The 20,431-nt window shown below is 41.9% G+C and overlaps 1 protein-coding gene across 10 annotated transcripts in view; it reads left to right on the top strand.

Annotated features, from left to right (window-relative positions):
• The first annotated feature begins 18,135 nt into the window (after window positions 1-18,135).
• LOC134225363 (probable ATP-dependent RNA helicase DHX35) overlaps window positions 18,136-20,431 on the top strand; it is a 104,735-nt gene continuing 102,439 nt past the window's right edge. Inside the window, exons 1-3 of one of the 10 annotated variants that reach the window (XM_062705365.1) lie at window positions 18,160-18,240; window positions 18,557-18,621; window positions 19,516-19,959. In XM_062705365.1, coding sequence (XP_062561349.1) covers window positions 19,923-19,959 — 37 coding nt within the window. In that variant the 5' untranslated portion in view covers window positions 18,160-18,240; window positions 18,557-18,621; window positions 19,516-19,922. Of the gene's footprint in view, window positions 18,316-18,545; window positions 18,622-19,515; window positions 19,960-20,431 lie in introns of those variants that run through there. The other 9 variants (XM_062705366.1, XM_062705370.1, XM_062705375.1 and 6 more) reach the window with 9 other exon arrangements.

Raw genomic sequence — 20,431 nt, forward strand, 5'->3', positions numbered from 1 at the left:
AACCGAATGATGTCAAACACAGTATATGAATGAAAAGATGGTGGAAACCAGATGATGTTATTATTAATTTAAAATGGATGCCATTCACGCTTAGTTCAGTTCACGCACATATGGGTGAACATTACCTATAATCGCCAAAAAGTGCACATACGTAAATATGGGTGAAGTGACCTTTACCCATATATGGGTAATTCGATAGGAGCAAACTTATAGGTAAATTTCACCCAAATATGGGTATTTTTTCAAACTTTTGTATAGGATATACCTCGGGATACACCGGAATCATTTCCTTAAATTGAATATTTAAAATAAAAAAAACAACCGATATAAATGGGTTTCCGAGGATAAACCAAAGGACAATTTATTCATTATATTTTATAAAACATACATATCTAATTTACTAATAGGTTTCAGCTAGTCTGTACTAACCGTACCCAACAAACATTCACTAGTTGAACAAACATCAGTGTGATGATTTAATTCAGCGCTGTGTTGAATTATGTCTGTACTATTTCTTATCACAACTTCTGTTCAAGCTTTGTTCACACAATTTTGGCGAAGTTATACAACTACATCATCTCATTTTGAAAAACAACTTTATTAACTGATTCGTTAAACCTTTAATAAGCATTTTACTAAGCCTCAATTCAGCTGCATGTGAATTCTTCGAAAATAATAACGCATAGAAGGTAACATCAGTAAGATCTTCAATGAACGTATTTTGAAGTAATTGCTATTTTCATATAATCATTTTAAAATTTTCCTAAATCGGGTCTCGAACTGCTGTCATTTGATCATCCGCCGGTAACGTTGTCATCCGCGCCATCCTTGATTTGTTAGATATGGTTCACTCAATGCATAACATAAATAATCTTATTGCTGAATATGTATCATAATTGGACTCTTATTCAATAAGTCGATCTGTCAAACTACAGTTTGTTAATAACTGTACAATTTTTTATTTCAACCATTGTTCAACCAGTCATAACCATCGCACACTAGGAAAAATACGTAAAAATAATGTCGATAAACGATAAAATTAAATCCGTCCCCAATGCTATTTATGAATTTATGAAAATAAAATCAATGTATATTCGGCCTTCCTCAGAATATCTTGATAATAGGTTGCGATATGATTGTCAAATGCTAAGATAATTTCAATTATTTCGCCGCAATAAAGATCAACATCCATTCGATAATATTGGGATTCCACACATCAAAGATTCAATAATTTTCCGATGTTATTCAACGGCGTTATGTCCGGCTTTTAGTAAATTTAGTTCCGCATGAATGCATGATTTTTTTATTGCTCCAGCATTTTTGTTCGTTATAATTATCTTATCGTTATAATTATCTAATTATGTTCGTTATATCTGTCGTTATAACCGACAGTTTAATAAATCACGAAAATAAAAAGCATGTCTTGAAAATAAATCATTATTTTTCAATAAATCAAATTTCCCAGATCTAGAACCCAGATTTTCTCTCAAACTGAAAAGCATGTTTTTTCCCACTGTGCGATAGATCAGATAAATTTGAAATCAATGGTTAAGAAGGACAAAGGTTAAGAAGGATGTCTAATGCCTGCTTATTAACTTACTATTCAAACTCAATTCGACCACCCTTTCAGAGCATCACATCATAGTCGAACAGAGAACTTTAAAAATCATTAGTTCAGTACATTGTTAAACTTCCCCAATGTGCTGAAATGTGATAAAACGAAAACGTAAGTTCGACTTCAAATAAAGGTGGTAAACAAATAAATAGGCCATGTCGAATATTAGTTACATTAAATGCTAAAATGAAATCTGTCTAGCAAATTATTCAGCATCCATTTTATTCAGCTACAAAGATCACAAATAAACAATAATTCAACCTAGATGCTTATTTGTAGCTTGTCGTTGTTTGTTGGGTAGCCTCTGAGACCTTCTGCCCGACTGATTGCACTTGTACTGCCTGTTTGGATGATGTTGCTGGGTGATAATGTTCTGATTTAAAGGGCTTGCGACTATGGCCTTCACAATTTGCTGCTGACTCGGGCTGGGGTCGAGACCACAGGCTGGGCGCGTCCGGCCTGTATTGATGAGGCTTGCACAAGTGTTGCCACGGCCGGACTCGCACTGGTTTCAACACCACAGACGACGATCGTTGCTTGCTGAACTTGGTCCCTGCCGCCTGCCGTTGCTTCGGCTGTCTGCCATACTGCTGAAATGGGGGTTTTTCCCGCATGATTTTTGTTTACTCGTACTGCAAGCATAGCTAATATTATTGAAGTTTTCAAATAAATAAAATATGGGCGACTTACTGTATTCCATCATCCAGTTGATCCGACATCAGCCGCAAAAAATCGCGTGAAGTGGTCCACTTTTGCCTTCTTGAATGGTATTTCGTACTCATAGCAGATCCAATATCCAGAACTTATGGAACAGATAATTACATAACCGGCATAATCGGTAGAACCAATCTTATATGGATACGGCAAACTTTGTCGTTTTTCGTGCGACCGAATATTGTGAAACTTAATAAATACACAACACTGAGCTGACTGACTGAAAAATGAAAGTCGCTTTTTTCATCCAAATATTGGTAATTCCTTCTCACCCATATTTGGGTAAAGTCGGGTTACTGATAATATGAGTGAAATTTACCGATTTTCTCCGTACAGTTCACCCATATTATTGGTAATGCGCCGGTTACCCAAATATGGGTGAATCAAGTACCTATTTATAGGTAAACTGAACTAAGCGTGTTGAATATTTGAGTGAAAAATACGGAAGAAGCTTGGGAATAAATTTGATTTAAATAAAATGCAATTTGCTGATTTCATTAAATTATTTAAAAAAACTTCTCAATCGGTACTACAATACGGAAAAGTAATTAAAACACCAGTGTGAAATCCCAAGATTACATGAGGTATGGATTCGGCATCGTTTATATGGCCATGAATTGCTGGAGGCACTGTCCGGATATGAGTGTTCCCCTTACTTGATACTTGATGGGCTACAGCTCTTCGATGAACCTACGCCGAATGGAGTATCCTTCTCCACTGAACTCGATCCTGGGCCAATCGCTTCCAGTCGCCCTGAACATTGAGCGCCCTCAGGTCCTCTTCAACTGCAAAAAGCCATCGTGTACGCGGCCTTCCACGAAGCCTGCGGCCTCTTCCGGGTTCTCTACTAAATATTATCTTCGCTTGACGTTCTTCCGGCATACGAACAACATGACCAGCCCACCGTAGTCTGCCGTGTTGTATAAGCTTAATAATATCCAGCCCTTTAAGGAAGATCCATTAATTACGTAACGCAAAAATTGGACTTTTTCAACCCCCCCTCCCCCCTATGTCACGCTTTTTGTATGAAGCTTCTGAAAATTTTGTATGGATCGTCACACTTCACTCAACCCCCCCCCCCCCCCCCATCTAAACGTTACGTAATTTGTGGACGTTCCCTTATACACCTGGTACAATTCGTGATTCATGCGACGCCGCCAGATACCGTTCTCCTGTTTACCGCCGAGTATTGTCCGCAGCACCTTACGCTCAAACACTCCGAGAGCTCTCCGATCAGCCTCCTTTAACGTCCATGTCTCATGGCCGTATAAAGCCACCGGAAGAATCAGAGTAGTATACAGCGCGAGTTTTGTTTTCGTTTGCAGACTACGGGACTTAAGCTGGTTACGAAGTCCGTAATAAGCCCTATTTGCAGCTGCAATACGCCTTTTCACCTCGCGGGTAACATCATTATCGCGCGTCACTAATGTGCCAAGATACACAAATTCTTCTACCACTTCAAATTTTTCACCATCCAGCACTATTTCGCTACCACCACCACTAATGAACCCACGTTGATTGCCAGCGACCATGTACTTCGTTTTGCTGCACTTATAAAAATCCACACATTTTTAATGGCAAAAATCTAAAGAAATTTACAAATAAATTTTATGTGTGCGTTAATAACCACCCACTATAGGAGAATCCACATAAAGCTTATTAGTTAATAAGGGTTATGTATGTTTCCACATATATGCTATACGATTTCACATAGCCGTTATGTAGGAAATGCTATAGTCGAAATTTATGTGTGCCACACATAATGGATATGATTGGATTTTTGTCAGTGTGGTATTGATCGTGAGTCCAATCCTTGCTGTCTCCCTCTTAAAAGGCGCAAAAGCCTCTTCCACGGCACGGCGATCAATTCCCATGATATCGATATCGTCCGCAAATCCCAGGAGCATTATGCGATTTTGTGATAATGGTACCGCTTCTTAGCATACCAGCTCTCCTAATCGCTCCCTCGAGCGCTACATTGAACAGTAGGTTCGAGAGTGCATCACCCTGCTTTAATCCATCTAAGGTAACAAATGACGTCGATATTTCATCCGCAACCCTTACACTTGATTTCGATCCGTCCAACGTTATACGAATCAGCCGTATCAGTTTCGCCGGAAAACCATGTTCAAGCATAATTTGCCATAATTCATTCCGTTTCACTGAATCGTACGCCGCCTTGAAATCAATAAACAGATGATGTGTCTGCAAGTTGTACTCCCGGAATTTATCAAGGATTTGTCTCAGGGTAAACATTTGATCCGTCGTTGATCGGCCCTCACGAAAACCTGCTTGGTATTCGCCGACGAAGGACTCTTCAAGCGGTCTCAATCTGTTGAACAGAATACGGGACATAATTTTGTACGCCGAATTAAGGAGGGTTATTCCTCGGTAATTGGCGCACTCCAGTCTGTGCCCTTTCTTAAAGAGAGGGCAAATGAGGCCGTCTAACCAGCTAGCAGGCATTTCCTCGTCTTCCCATATTTTCGACATAATATGGTGCAGAACTTCATGAAGCTGCTCACTGCCATGTTTGAGAAGTTCAGCCGGGAGCTGGTCCTTCCCCGCAGCCTTATTGTTTTTCAGCTCTTTGACAGCTTTTTTAACCTCATCTAGTGTAGCTGACTCCACAGCTTGTCCATCGTCGCTAATATTTATTCTGTTCACCGATGCACCGTCACTTCCTCCATTCAACAAAGTCTCGAAGTGTTGCTTCCACCTGGCAGCCACTTCAGTTTTATCTGTCAGCAAATTCCCTTGTTGGTCGTTGCACATGACGGGAGATGGCGCTGTCTTTCTCCGCACGCCATTGACAGACTCATAAAACCTCCGCATATCGTTCTGCTCCATTTTTTCCTGCGCCTCACTAATAACTTGTTCTTCGTACTCTTTTTTCTTCCTGCGGTGGGTTCGTTTTTCGGCTGCTCTTGCTTCCTTGTACCGATTTCTATTCGATCGGGTACCTGACACCAACATCCGGCTTCTGGCAACGTTCTTCTCGTCTGTCACTCTCTGACACTCCACATCGAACCAACCCGTCCTGGGTCGCCTCTGTGCAGTGCCTACCACTTCTCGTGCTGTTGTGCTCACCGCTCCATGGATCGACTCCCATAGATCGTTGATGTTGTCGCTAACGTTGATTGCACTTATCCGTTCGTCGAGCTTCTGGCGGTACTCAGCCGATACTCCTTCCGCCGACAATCGCTGGATATTGTAACGCATCGTTCGCTGTGATCTTTCGTTCGATACAGTTGACAACCGTGATCGAATTTTACTGACAACGAGGTAGTGATCAGAGTCAATGTTCGGACCTCTGAATGTCCGCACATCGATAACATTTGAGAAATGGCGCCCATCCACCAGAACATGGTCTATCTGGTTGCAAGTTTCACCATTTGGGTGTCTCCAGGTGTGCTTTCGGATGTTCTTTCGTGCAAAGTAGGTGCTACTGATGGCCATCCCTCTGGCAGCAGCAAAATTTACTAGCAGTAGGCCGTTGTCATTGGTAGCGGAGTGAAGGCTCTCCCTACCGATTATGGGACGGAAAAAGTCCTCTCTACCGACCTGAGCGTTAGCGTCTCCGATAACAATTTTCACGTCATGCTTTGGGCACTCTCCATAGGCTTTATCAAGACATTCATAAAACGTGTCCTTCACGTCGTCGGATTTATCGTTTGTCGGTGCGTAAACGTTTATTAGGCTGTAATTGAAGAATTTGCCCCGTATCCTCAACACACAGATTCGTTCGCTAATGGGTTTCCACCGCATCACTCGCTTCATCTGCTTGCCCATCACTACGAAACCAACTCCATGCTCTGCTTTTTCACCGCCGCTGTGATAGATGTTATACTTGAATGCAGTGTTGGTCGTGGGGTCCACGGCTCGGAATTCACGTTCTCCGGATCTAGGCCATCGGACTTCTTAAATAGCAGCCACGTTTACTCCAACCTCCTGCAGTTCACGTGCCAGAAGGCTCACTCGTCAAGGTTCATTTAGGGTTCTGACATTCCCGGTACCGAGTTTCCAATCATAGTCCTTATTTCGTTGCCGGGTCGATTGCCAAAAATAACTCTATCTCCATTTTTCGTGGTACTTGAGAGGCTTCAGTAAGCTATCTTACCGGGGTCGCGTTACCTACATCGCACTGGTGGGGCTGCGATGCAGCATTTCGTTAATCAGCCGCTGGGTACCTGGCAGACGCTGTTCGAGCCGCACCTCCTGGTGAACAGACGCTCGAGGCGTACCTTCTCACTCTAGCTGATGTCAGAAGGACCACAGTGCCCAGGCTGCACTACCAGCTAAGTACACAACCCTTAGCTGGCGGTCTTTTGTCATCGGACGACCCGTGGAAGCGTGAGATAGGGACTTGTGGGGACCAGAGCTCTGTTGGGCGCTCCTTCCTTGATGTCAACCCACCATTTTGCAGAGTGTTCCCCTATTATTATTATTATTTATTCAGACTAAGGCCGAAGTGGCCTGTGCGGTATGTAAGAGTCTTCTCCATTCGGCTCGGTCCATGGCAACACGTCGCCAGCCACGCAGTCTACGGAGGGTCCGCAAGTCATCTTCCACCTGATCGATCCACCTTGCCCGCTGCGCACCTCGCCTTCTTGTGCCCGTCGGATCGTTGTCGAGAACCATTTTCACCGGGTTATTGTCCGACATTCTGGCTACGTGCCCGGCCCACCGCAGTCGTCCGATTTTCGCGGTGTGTACGATGGATGGTTCTCCCAACAGCTGATGCAACTCGTGGTTCATTCGCCTCCTCCATGTACCGTCCGCCATCTGCACCCCACCATAGATGGTACGCAGCACTTTCCTTTCGAAAACTCCGAGTGCGCGTTGGTCCTCCACGAGCATCGTCCAGGTCTCGTGTCCGTAGAGGACTACCGGTCTAATGAGCGTTTTGTAGATGGTCAGTTTGGTACGGCGGCGAACTCTATTCGATCGAAGCGTCTTGCGGAGTCCAAAGTATGCACGATTTCCAGCCACTATACGCCTCCGAATTTCTCTGCTGGTATCATTTTCGGCAGTCACCAGTGAGCCCAAGTACACAAATTCTTCTACCACCTCGATTTCATCACCACCGATGCCAACTCGCGGTGGGTGGCTCACATTGTCTTCTCTTGAACCTCTTCCTATCATGTACTTCGTCTTCGACGTGTTGATGACTAGTCCAATCCGCTTGGCTTCCCTCTTCAGTCTGATGTAGGCTTCCTCCATATTCTCAAAGTTACGTGCCATAATATCTATGTCGTCGGCGAAGCCAAATAGCTGGACGGACTTATTGAAAATTGTACCACTCGTGTTAATCCCTGCTCTTCGTATTACCCTTCCAAAGCGATGTTGAATAGCAGACACGAAAGACCATCACCTTGCCGTAACCCTCTGCGGGTTTCGAAGGGACTCGAGAATGCCCCTGAAACTCGAACTACGCACATCACCCGATCCATCGTCGCTTTGATCAACCGTGTCAGTTTATCCGGAAATCCGTTTTCGTGCATTAGCTGCCATAGCTGGTCCCGATCGATTGTATCATATGCGGCTTTGAAGTCGATGAATAGATGATGTGTGGGCACGTTGTATTCGCGGCACTTCTGCAGTACTTGGCGGATTGCGAACACCTGGTCCGTGGTTCGGACACCTGGAGCGTTCGCCCATAAAACCCGCCTGGTACTGCCCCACGATCTCCCTTGCAATTGGTGCTAGTCGACGGCATAAAATTTGGGAGAGTACCTTGTAGGCGGCGTTCAGCAATGTGATTGCGCGGTAGTTGCTACAATCCAGCTTATCGCCCTTTTTGTAGATGGGACACACGACACCTTCCATCCACTCCTGCGGCAAAACTTCCTCCTCCCAAATCTTGGTAATGACCCAGTGCAGCGCTCTAGCCAGTGCCTCACCACCGTGTTTAAATAGCTCTCCTGGTAGTTGGTCAACCCCAGGGGCTTTGTTGTTCTTCAGCCGACCAATCTCCTCCTGGATTTCCTGGAGATCCGGGGCCGGTAGAATTATGTCCTGCGCGCGTTCCCCTAGGTCCATCACCATCTACCACATCGCCATTCAGGTGCTCTTCGTAGTGCTGCTGCCACCTGTGGATCACCTCACGCTCGTTCGTAAGAAGGTTCCCGTTTATGTCCTTACACATATCAGGCTGTGGCACGTGGCCCTTACGTGAACGGTTCAACTTCTCATAGAACTTTCGTGTGTTATTAGTGCGGTACAGCTGCTCCGTCTCTTCACGGTCTCGATCTTCCTGCTGACGCTTTTTCCTCCGGAAAATCGAGTTTTGTCTGTTCCGCGCCTGTTTATATCGTGCCTTATTCGCTCTCGTGCGGTGTTGCAGCAATCTCGCCCATGCTGCATTCTTCTCTTCTACTAACTGCTCACATTCGCCGTCATACCAGTCGTTTCTCCGATCCGGGGCACCGTGCCAAGTGCAGCGGTTGCGGTGCTACCAATGGCGGATCGAATATCTCTCCAGCCATCTTCAAGAGACGCTGCGCCTAGCTGCTCTTCCGTTGGGAGTGCCACTTCCAGCTGCTGCGCGTATTCTTGGGCTAGTCTACCGTCTTGTAGCCGCCCAATATTAAGCCGCGGCGTCGGACTTCGACGCGTGTTGTACACCGTCGAGAGTTTTGAGCGCAGGCAAACTGCAACGAGGTAGTGGTCGGATTCAATATTCGCACTGCGGTAAGTGCGGACGTTCGTGATGTCGGAGAAGAATTTACCGTCGATTAGAACGTGGTCGATTTGGTTTTCCGTTTCTTGGTTAGGTGATCTCCATGTGGCCTTGTGGATATTTTTGCGGGGAAAGAAGGTGCTTCGGACTACCATTCCGCGGGAGGCTGCGAAGTTTATGCATCGTTGGCCGTTGTCATTCGATACGGTGTGCAGACTATCCGGTCCGATGACCAGTCTATACATTTCCTCCCTTCCTACCTGCGCGTTCATGTCACCGATGACGATTTTGACGTCCCGCAGTGGGCATCCATCGTATGTCTGCTCCAGCTGTGCGTAGAACGCTTCTTTCTCGTCGTCGGGTCTCCCTTCGTGTGGGCAGTGCACGTTGATGATGCTATAGTTGAAGAAACGGCCTTTAATCCTCAGCTTGCACATCCTTGCGTTGATTGGCTGCCACCCAATCACACGTTGGCGCATCTTTCCCAGCACTATGAAGCCGGTTCCCAGCTCGTTGGTGGTGCCACAGCTTTGGTAGAAGGTAGCCGCCCGATGCCCGCTTTTCCACACCTTCTGTCCTGTCCAGCAAATCTCCTGCAGCGCCACGACGTCGAAGTTGCGGGGATGTAGTTCATCGTAGATCATCCTGTCGCAACCTGCGAAACCTAGCGACTTGCAGTTCCATGTTCCAAGCTTCCAATCGTGATCCTTTATTCGTCGCCTAGGTCTTTGCCGATTATATCGAGTCGCATTATCTCTTATATTGTTCGTAATTATTGGTTTTCCAGGCGGCTTATTGGGCCTGCGCAAACCTCCTGTCTCGCCGGAGGGCCGTCGTGTCAGGGCTGTTTAGCGTCCCACCTAACACCAGGACTTGGGCTTGTGCGCTTTGAGCGGCACACGGTCGCTTTGGCGGAGCCTACTTGCGGATACATGCAGCTTTTTATAGAGGTTTAACAGGGCCCACTGTCAAACCCCACCACATCCTAGGCAGGCGCCACAACTCGCAGATGGCCTGGGGAGGGATCGTCAAGCCCTTGGACAAAGTCCCTGCTGCCCCCAAAGTGTTCCCCTACCACCTTTAAAACAGATTTCCGAAAGAGCTCTAGGAGTAACAGCCATCCTGAAATTCCGAATTCATCGTGATCCATACACATATTCCTGAGGCGTTCGTAATATTTTTTGTTGCAGCTGCGATTCATGATTTCGTATCAAAGATTCCTAAAAATAATGTCACAAATAATATAATTCGCGATAATTTTACATTGATATCCGTTAATTTACTTACCATGACAATAAGATGAATTGATTCGAGAAGTTATAATCACGAATTCCATTATCTGGCTTCCATTTACACTTCCAATGTGAAAATGGTGCATCATCGTTACCTTAGAAAAAATAAACAAGAAAACATCAGAATGGAGAACAAATCAGTTCAGTTTCAGATGATTTTCATAATAGGACAAGATCAAAACATAAATCATTCGAAAAGCGAATGATCCTTCTCTCTTTGATGTGTAGGGGAAAGTGGGGTAAGATGACAATATGGGGCAAGACAGCCAACGTTAATTATGCCTTAAATGAGCATTATATTCACATTTTTATTACAAGGGATGGTTCACAATAATGTAAAAGGGCTATACAACTGAAAAATGCACTTTGACAGCCTCACTCGTTCTTGTAATATTGATTTGAAGATGGTTTAGTTGAAAATCGAATTTTCTTATAATTTTCTAGTTACATAATTTAACAATTGAAGCCAAAGCTACTAATTTTTCAGGACAAATTGATATTTACCGAAGCTTTTATATAACTAATGCCTATATACAATAATAATTTGAGGAGATTCACAGCAATTAGGTTCGATAGGATATAAATCTTTGGATATACGATGGCTTGGGGCCGTATTGCCAACTGCATAGGAACAAGGTCATCTCCAGGATTAAGAGTCGCCTAACCCTTAAGTGCATTTAAAAAATGATCAAAATAGTTTCTGCGTGAATTAGAGATGATTTAAAACAAAGGATATGTTTTAACAGTAGAAATTAGTTTTAGGCAAATTCTGATATTGTCGTAGTGCCAGTTGTCAAGAAATCAACATGAAATACGACATTTTAAACGAAGCATCATTTGAACATAATCCATAGAAGTGCAAGAAATGTGTCCCCTATTCTAAATAAATTTAGCACACTTTTGATATAGTTTTTGATCCATGCTCGTCTTGCCCCGAGGGGGTGGTCATATTGCCCCATATGGTAAATATAGGCATCATAAAAACAGCTTTTTTAAAACCAGTTTATAAGATACTGAAACTTTATTAATCAGTGTTTATTGATACTTATGTCAAAGACGGGTCATCATAAAGATGTTTCATGGACAAATCAGCAGAATTTGAAGGAGTGTCACTATTTTACAAGGGTTACCGCTTAGGATGGCCATCTTGCCCCACTTTCCCCTAATTCGTCAACCGCGTGATGGTTCATTCGAAAGAAGTATGGCAAATCATCCGCACGGAAAATAAAAACCCCGGCCCCCTTTAAAATACACGGGGAACTTTCGAAAACTTTGTTCAAATTGCATATTAGCAATATAACAATATTTACCCCATTGCGTCAAATATGCCTTATTTTTCTTTAAATTTCATTGTTGAATGGTAAAGCCGTCATAATTAAGAAATCCAATATCGTATTGTTTTACTATAAAAATACAATTCAATCCAATGTAATTTGAACGGATTTTTCAAGATATTTCAACAATATATTTACGATACACTCTATTGTTTTACAAAAAAAAAGTGTATGAATTTTTTCAGATTTTGTTTAGTTACGATACTTAACATTCTAATGCGAAAACTTAATTTACTGTTTAATGAGTGGTTTATAACAATACATTCTAATGTATTTTCATTATTTCATCTACAATAGGGTAAAATGCCCAATAGTGGACCCCCTAGTAGCGGAATTTTGCTCTTCCTGTCATAAGGAGTAGAAATTTTCAACATATTAATTCTGCTTGATATCGAACAACAAGCTCTGCATCTCCTCTTCTCGATACATACATAAAACACCCAAATACACGACGTTATCCGTCAAAATTAACATTTTAACCTCAGTAAGATGTTGGGGTAGGGTGGTTCAAAAAATCGATTTTGCTCCACAGTGCTCATCTGATTCTTTACCATGTTCTGAGTGTCCTCTGAAAATTTGAGCTCATTTGGATTAAAACTGATTTAGCACAAGCCGTTTCAAGTTTGCATGCAAATTAGTATGGGGAAATTTATTTTTTCATTATGGGGCCGTTCAAAAATTACGTCCAAGGTTTGAGGGGGGGAGGGGGGTCAGAGTTTTGTGACAGTTTGTGACAGGGGGAGGGAGGGGGGTTCGTCTTATGTGACGTCCGTTCACAAGAAAAAAATACTGAAAGCATTTTAGAAACAACTTGCATTTTAAAAACATTCAAACTGTTAGTAAGGGACATAACTCACTATGTTATTGTGAAAATAGTGTACGAAAAAGATAAACCACAGTAATCGCTAAAATATAAATGATACATGTACGTACAGGGGGAGGGGGGGGTCAATTATTTGTGACAGTTTGTGACAGGAGGGGGGGAGGGGGGTTGAAAATGCCGAAAAACGATGGACGTAATTTTTGAACGATCCCTATACTGTTAATGACGCTTCCCCATCAAGCACAGGTTAAAAGAAAACCTACATAGCTAAAAGGGATACTAAACAGCTTTCACCCAACGAAAACCGCATGTTGATTAATCGCCCCAATAATTAGTAATCGATTTTAAGACAGGTTGCGAATCTTTAGTCATGATCATTAAACTTCTTTGAGGGCATCACTGGAATGTGCAGTGCAACATAGTAGCCTGATTTTGTGTGTGCTATCTTTCGCGCCACGAGCAGCAATGTTGCCTGTTGATGAGTTATGCAATTAGCACCATAAAACCACGGTATAGATTAAATTCGATTACTAATTATTGGAACGATTAATTGAAATGCGGTTTTCACTGAGTGAAAGCTGTTGAGTATTCCTTTTAGCTATGTAGGTTTTCTTTTAACATGCGCTTGATGGGGAAGCGTCATTAACAGTATAATGAAAAAATTAATTTCCCGATACTAATTTGCACGCAAACTTGAAACGGCTTCTGCTAAATCAGTTTTAATCCAAATGAGCTCAAATTTTCAGACGTCACTCAGAAGATAGTAAAGAATCAGATGAGCACTGTGGAGCAAAATCGGGTTTTTGAACCACCCTATGTTGGGGTCAATATGACCCAAAACGAAACTTCAATATAGAAAAACTTTTTACCTGATAATCCGATCGTTCTGAAATTTCTTGACTTTTAATATTTTGTGGAAATGAAGCATCTGACATGAAAAAAGTATTTTAAGGTGCAACAGGAACGACCCCAAAAAAAGTTACGAATAATATGTTAGGGTCATATTGACCCAGAAATGTAAGTGCTTATAAAACAGTCAAATTATAACCGAATTACAAAGTTTATATACCGTTCGAAAGATAAACTCATCAATTTTTGGCTATGTGGTGATATGTTGGATCTGGAGACAATGGCCATCGGGAAACGACTTCCACGGGGACCTTGTCGGTCATATAAGAGGAGCATGAAAATCGCTCCATATATGCCATTCGATCGCTAATTCTTCATATATTCTCTTAAAACGGTAATGTCCATGAGATGGCTTCCGACGAAAGTGGCCACTCCTGGTACATGCAAGGTGCCCCCGGGGAATCCGCAGGAGGGGACATTTCCGTTTTAGCACCAAAATATGCCGTGCGGCGGCTCTTTTGTCATGATTTTCCACCAAACAGATGGTTATGCGCTTGAAATCGATAAGTGACCACATTGGCCACTCCTGGTACATGCAAAGTGCCCCCGGGGAACCCGCAGGAGGGGACATTTCCATTTTAGCACCAAAATATGCCGTGCGGCGGCTCTTTTGTCATGATTTTCCACCAAACAGATGGTTATGCGCTTGAAATCGATAAATGACCACATTGGCCACTCCTGGTACATGCAAGGTGCCCCCGGGGAACCCGTATGAGAGGACATTTCCGTTTTAGCACGAAAATATGCCGTGCGGCGTCTCTTTCGTCATGATTTTCCACAAAATAGATGATTATGCGCTTGAAATCGATAAGTGACCACATTGGCAACGCCTGGAACCTATGAGGGGCCCAGGGAACCCGTAGAAGGAGACATTTCCATTTTTACACCAATATAAGCCGTGCGGTGGCTCTTTTGGTGTTTTCCCATCAAACACATGGACGTGCGCTCGAAATCGATAAGTGACCTCTTTGGCTACATTTGAAACCTATGAGGCTCCCTCGGAGAACACGTAGAAGAAGACATTTCCATTTTTACACCAACATATGTCATGCGGCGGCTCTTTCGTCGTGATTTTCCTCCAAATAGGTGCCCTCGAAATCGATTATTGACATATTGTCCACCCTTATAACCTATGAGGTGCCCCCGGGATTTTGTCACCTCTTGGAACCTTTGAGACGCCCTGCAAACCCGTAGGAGAGGACATTTTCTTGGTTATATCAAATGTACTGTGCCGCTTGCGGCAGCTCTATCTTCATCTATCATTGTCTACCCTGGCCACAAGTCTTCAAAAAGTTGATTATGCGCTTGAAATTGTTCATCATTTGAAATTGAGTACTGAGTCAAATTAAAAAATAGTTTCTGGGCTACTGTGATGATTCCTTCGAACAGCTCTCCAAGGATTTTCTATTCCGCATCTCGATATTAACATTAGTCGATGGTCCCTTCAATATCGACTCATAGAAGTTTGAGGTTTTCACCGATCACGGCGACAATGAGGTTTTCACCGTCCACGGCGGACAATGATATGAAAACGCAACATTTCGATCTAAAAAAATCTCTCCTTCTCTCCTAATAGGTAGATAGCTCTTATTTTTCATATTTGTTTATTTGCATTCTGAAATTTTCTGCTGAACGCAACTTATTGCAAGCCAATCGGATGAGCATAAGTGCCAGAAAAGTGATTTTCCCATGCAGCTGCTGAAATTAGTATTTTGGCCATAACTTCGGAGCCTTAGTCCAATCTGGCCAATTTTTAATAGGAAACAATAGGGCAGGATTTTCGTCGAATGGTATTTACTGCGAGCAATTCGGTTGAGGAAAAGTTCCTAAAAAGTGAGTGAGATTTTGTGTGCACAGACACTTTTAATGGATTCTTCGCGGCACTCCACAATTACCGAAACTGGGCCTGGGGTTCCCCCGGGTTGATATTAGATTTCAAGAGCATAACCAACTATTTGATGGAAAATTATAGTGAAAAAGCCGCTGCACGGCATGTCTTTAAGGGCCGATATCCACGTAAAAAATTTTCACGCTGCTTGCACGCCGCGTTCACGCAAGGTACCCAGCATCAAATGGAGTAATGCACACGTAAACGTGTGCACGACTACATTTGATGCCGGGTACCTTGTGTGGACGCGGCGTGCACGCAGCTTGAAATCACGCTACGTTGGCATCGGCCTAAAGTAAGAGTAAGAGTAGGCACGGAAATGTCCTCTCCTATGAGCTTCACGGCGGTACTTCATAGGTTCCAAAATGGAAAATGTGGTCACTCATTCATTTCGGTATAAAAACGGAAGTGTCACCATCTACGGGTTCCCCGTGGGTATCTCATTGGTTCCAAAAGTGGCCAATGTGGTCACTTATCGATTTCAAGCGCATATTAATTTTTTTTGTGAAAAATCATGACGAAAGAGCCGCCGCATGGCATATTTCGGTGTTAAACGGAAATGTCCCTTTCTACGGGTTCCCCAAGGGCACCTCATAGGTTCAAGAGTGGCCAATGTGGTCACTTATTGATTTCGAGCGAATAACCATCTCTTTGGTGGGAAAACACACCGAAAGAGTCGCCGCTCGGCATATTTCGGTGTTAAAACGGAAATATCCCATTCCAAGAGCGGCCAATGTGGTCAATTATCGATTTCAAGCGCATAATCATCTATTTTGTGGAAAATCATGACGAAAGAGCTGCCGCACGGTACTTATCTGTAAAATAAAAAATCACGATAATAAAGTTAAAAAAAAAGCTGCGGCACGGCATATTTTGGTGTTAAAACGGAAATGTCCCCTTTTACGGGTTCCCCGAGGGCACCTCATAGGCTCCAAGAGTGGCCAATGTGGTCAATTATCGATTTCGAGCGCATAATCATCTATTTTGTGGAAAATCATTTCGAAAGAGCCGCAGCACCGCACATTTTGGTGCCAGAACGGAAATCTCGCTTAACTTTTCAAAAGGACCTAAGTAACATTTTTTTCATGAATTAATTTGAATAGCGCAATTAACAGAAAAACATGAAAGCTTTTGATTGCAGTACTCAAATTAATTCATGAAAAAAATGTTACTTAGGTCCTTTTGAAAAGTTAAGCGAGAAATGTCCTCTCCCACGGGTTCCCCGGGGGCACCTTGCATGTACCAGAAGTGGCCACTTTCATCGGTAGCCCTCTCATGGACCATAAATTACCGTTTTAGGAGAATCTATGAAGAATAAGCTATCGAAAGGCATATATGGAGCGATTTTTATGCTCCCCTTATATGACCGACAAGGTCCCCGTGGAAGTCGTTTCCCGGTGGCCATTGTCTCCAGAGCCAGCATATCACCACATAGCCACAAAATTGATGAGTTTATCTTTCGAACGGTATTGTCTGATTTTGTCAAAATTGCACGCGGCGAACCCTCCAGGAAAGGTACCGCCGCGCTTTCTGCACCCCGTTTACTTGATTCTTATGGGTGAATAGCATTGCGGTGTATCGTTTTGCGCGGCCGTACCTTTCGACAGTCATTCGCCGCGTGAAGTTTTGTGCAAGTACCCATTTGGGAACATTACAAACGCCGCGCAGTGTATCACATCCAGAGAATCTGACAATATATAAACTTTGTGATTCGGTTATAATTTGACTGTTTTATAAGCATTTACATTTCTGGGTCAATATGACCCCAACATCTTATTCGTAAGTTTTTTCTAATATCCGAAGAAGGTTGAAGTCTAACTGGATTCGCCCTATAGTAGACCCCTAGGGGGTCCATAATATGAAATTGCTTCCCTATAGTCGACACTTCATTTGATTTTCATGTCCCGTTTCGGGACGTTCTTCTTCCCTATTATGGACCCCCCAAAATATTCCTATAATGGACACTCTCGTGTTCATTTTTTAAAGAATTGTAAAAAATCATCTAATTTTACTTTCCATATAGCATTTCCAATGCATGTAATCAAATCATAGGACTGTAAGGTAGCCCCGGATAAAAATGTACTATTGGTTCAATAGTGTGAACAATTGAACAAGACCATGTACGGTATACAATAGGATACATTGTTTCTTGATGGTTGCACAGATTGTATCAACACTGAGGATACAATACATCAACATATTTCTCTAATGTAACAATACTTGCAATTGTTTTTGAAACGTTTTCGTACATAAGATTCATACATTGATAACTTTTGAAATGTTTCATTACATTGCATATAAACTATTTAACAATATTTGCCTCATAGCGCCAAATATGCATTTTTCCCCTTTAAATTGCATTGTTGAACAGTAAAGCTGTCACAACTAAGAAATTAAAAATCGTATTGTTTTACTATACAAATTCAATACAATCCATTGTATTTTAAACAGATTTGTTCGCATATTTCAACAATATATTAACCATACACTCTATTGTGTGACGAAAAAAATGTATGGAAAAATCTCAGATTTTGTATAGTTACGATACTTAACAACCCGTACATTCTATTGCGAAAACTTCATTTACATTTGAATAAATGGTTCATAATAATGCATTCAAATGTATTTCTATTTCATTTACAATATAATCTATCGCCAATTCAATGTTATTAATAGTAGTGTTACAATAAATTGTACTGTTATTCTACTGTATTTTTTACTCGGGTAGGTTCTCCCGAGCACTTGAATCACCTTGAAATGAACGAAAGATTATTTTCAGTGCAATACAGAGTCTAAACTGGTCGCCCTATGCATCGTAACGTCTCGTTTGACAGTCCTCGAAATTCTTCACTTTTGTTTCGTTTTCGTATTTTTTCTATTTCTATAGTTCGCTTCTATCATCGTTTGTGAAAGGTGGTGCGGTTTTGCTTTTCAATTTTGTAGCGTCCGAAATCGTAGGAGTTTTTATTCATTAAATGCATAGGTATATTAATCTTGCACCTTTGATATTTAAGTGAGTGCATTTGTTGCCATTTTTGGAATCTTCAATTCAGCAAGGGTACAGGTTTTTAACGATCCGACGTAGATATCCTTCGTATATTTTTAGCAGTTTCCCATTCATGAAACAAGTGGGTCGTCGCAGGGTCGTCGTTCTTATGACCGCTGCTCTCATTTTCTCTACCGTTTCTTCGGTTTCTTTCAATAGATCGCATATTACAAAAGTATGTAATTTATTTGTTTAGAACAGTAATCAGTGTTATAAGTTTAGTTTTTCTCGTTTGTTGCCTTCCTTGCTATAGAAGTGTCTTTCGGGATGAACAGCTTCCAGTAGAAACCTGACTGAGATGTAGAAACAGATATGAAGGTACAGTAGAAGAAAAAGAGATCGGAAGTGAAAAAACCCTGAAACATTTACCGTTAACCAGAGTGAAACAGGCCAAGGTTCATTTAAATTTCACGCGTACCATAAGAGCGTAACTACATTGAACACTCTTCGTCCTTTTTATTACATCTGGTGCTAGAGGAATTAACTATTTTAACAACCAAATAAGGCCGATACAAATATTTAAAAATAAAAATTTGGCAGGTTTTGTTCTATTATTGTCAGGGGGGTTTTCTATAACTAATTATGCTCAAATTTAGCCTAAACATTCTTTGCATATCAAAGAATATTGTGGCTAAATATCATAAAATTTGGTCAACAAAAACTGCCAAAGCCGTAATTTCCCCTCTTTGTAAAACTGAGGCAAATAGTTACATTAAAAAAAATTCTGATTAATCTACTTAGTAGCGGTGTTGGTGCCTTTCTCATCCAAAAAATATGAGTGAATGTTTTCTAGCGTGTTTCGCGCATAAGGAATAGTATATTGGCCAGGTAGGTACGGTTTCTCAATGCAATTTACTGAAATCGAGATTCATAGAAATCATTGCCGAGATCACAGAATCCAACAGTCGTCAAATTTTCTAGTTTCGAATTCATAATAAAATTTTCGAAATTTTCATCTATTCAAATCATGCTTTATTTCAATGTAAATCAAATTAAATTTGAACAAAAACTCAATAATATGGTACAGCTTTGAATCGTTCGAAGTCACTCTGGTTCACAGTACAAAACAGAAAAAAACGCACAGCTTGAGGGGAGCGAATAGCGAAATCGACACGATCTCAAGGAGCATCGAACGCGAATCGAGCGTAAAAGGCAAATAATTAAGGCATGATATCATCGTCGTCGCCGTCGTTTCATTTTATTCCTTCATAGTAAAAGAAGAGCTGCTAGTGCATCATCATCACAGCCAGATGTAGTGAAACAGTGAAAACAAACATTGTTTCAATCGTATACTTTTATTCAATATATTTATTATTCGCGTCCATCGAAGGCAGAGATCAGTGAGAAAAAAAGAAGAAATACAATTTTTATTAGCGTTCGTAGCAGTGTTTCGCTCAGTGTTGACTTTTGAGGTCAGTGAAAATGTTTGCTAATGCAGATTGCTCCCGTTGCCGCAAATTATCTTCATAGAAATACGCTTAGTCGTCGTCATTGGAAGTGAGGAAAATTCAGCGGGCTGCTGATAACAATAAAGACGTCCAGTAGCTATAAGCAGTCCCGAAAGAAAAAGGAAAAATCAAGTAGGAAAAGCTCCTGCTGGTGTGTTGGCAGCGCGGATTATGAGCTCAAGTCGATTGCCGAAATTCTTGAAACCGGGTAAGTGCTTCATGATTTTTATATTTTTTCCATTCTGGATATTCTATTTAGCGGGATGATGTCAAAGAAGTCAATTGTGAGAATGTAGTAAAAAATAAGACGAAATTGTCTCGTATCGAATACGCTAGAATGGGCCACATTTGCGCTCATTAGCTGGTTGTTATTTGTATTTGGTCTCAGAATTCTGCGTGGTGATCGTTCCACTATGATTGTATCGTGGTCAGGGTTTCGTGGAACGAGATGCATATGTTTCGAATGGCAGGTTCTCGAACGTATTGGTGCAAAATGTAAAATAGTGATACTGATTCGAGTGCAATTTGGACAAAATGAAAAGTTATAATATAATAAAAAAAATAACTGCTGAACGTGTTATGAACGTGTTAATGTTATAAAATTTATTATTAACGGGCGAAAATGTAATGTTTCTTAAACTTGAACATCCTAATCAATTCATCGGAAAAATACAGTATTA

The sequence above is a fragment of the Armigeres subalbatus genome, chromosome 3, assembly GCF_024139115.2.
Source record: "Armigeres subalbatus isolate Guangzhou_Male chromosome 3, GZ_Asu_2, whole genome shotgun sequence".
Classification (NCBI taxonomy): domain Eukaryota; kingdom Metazoa; phylum Arthropoda; class Insecta; order Diptera; family Culicidae; genus Armigeres; species Armigeres subalbatus.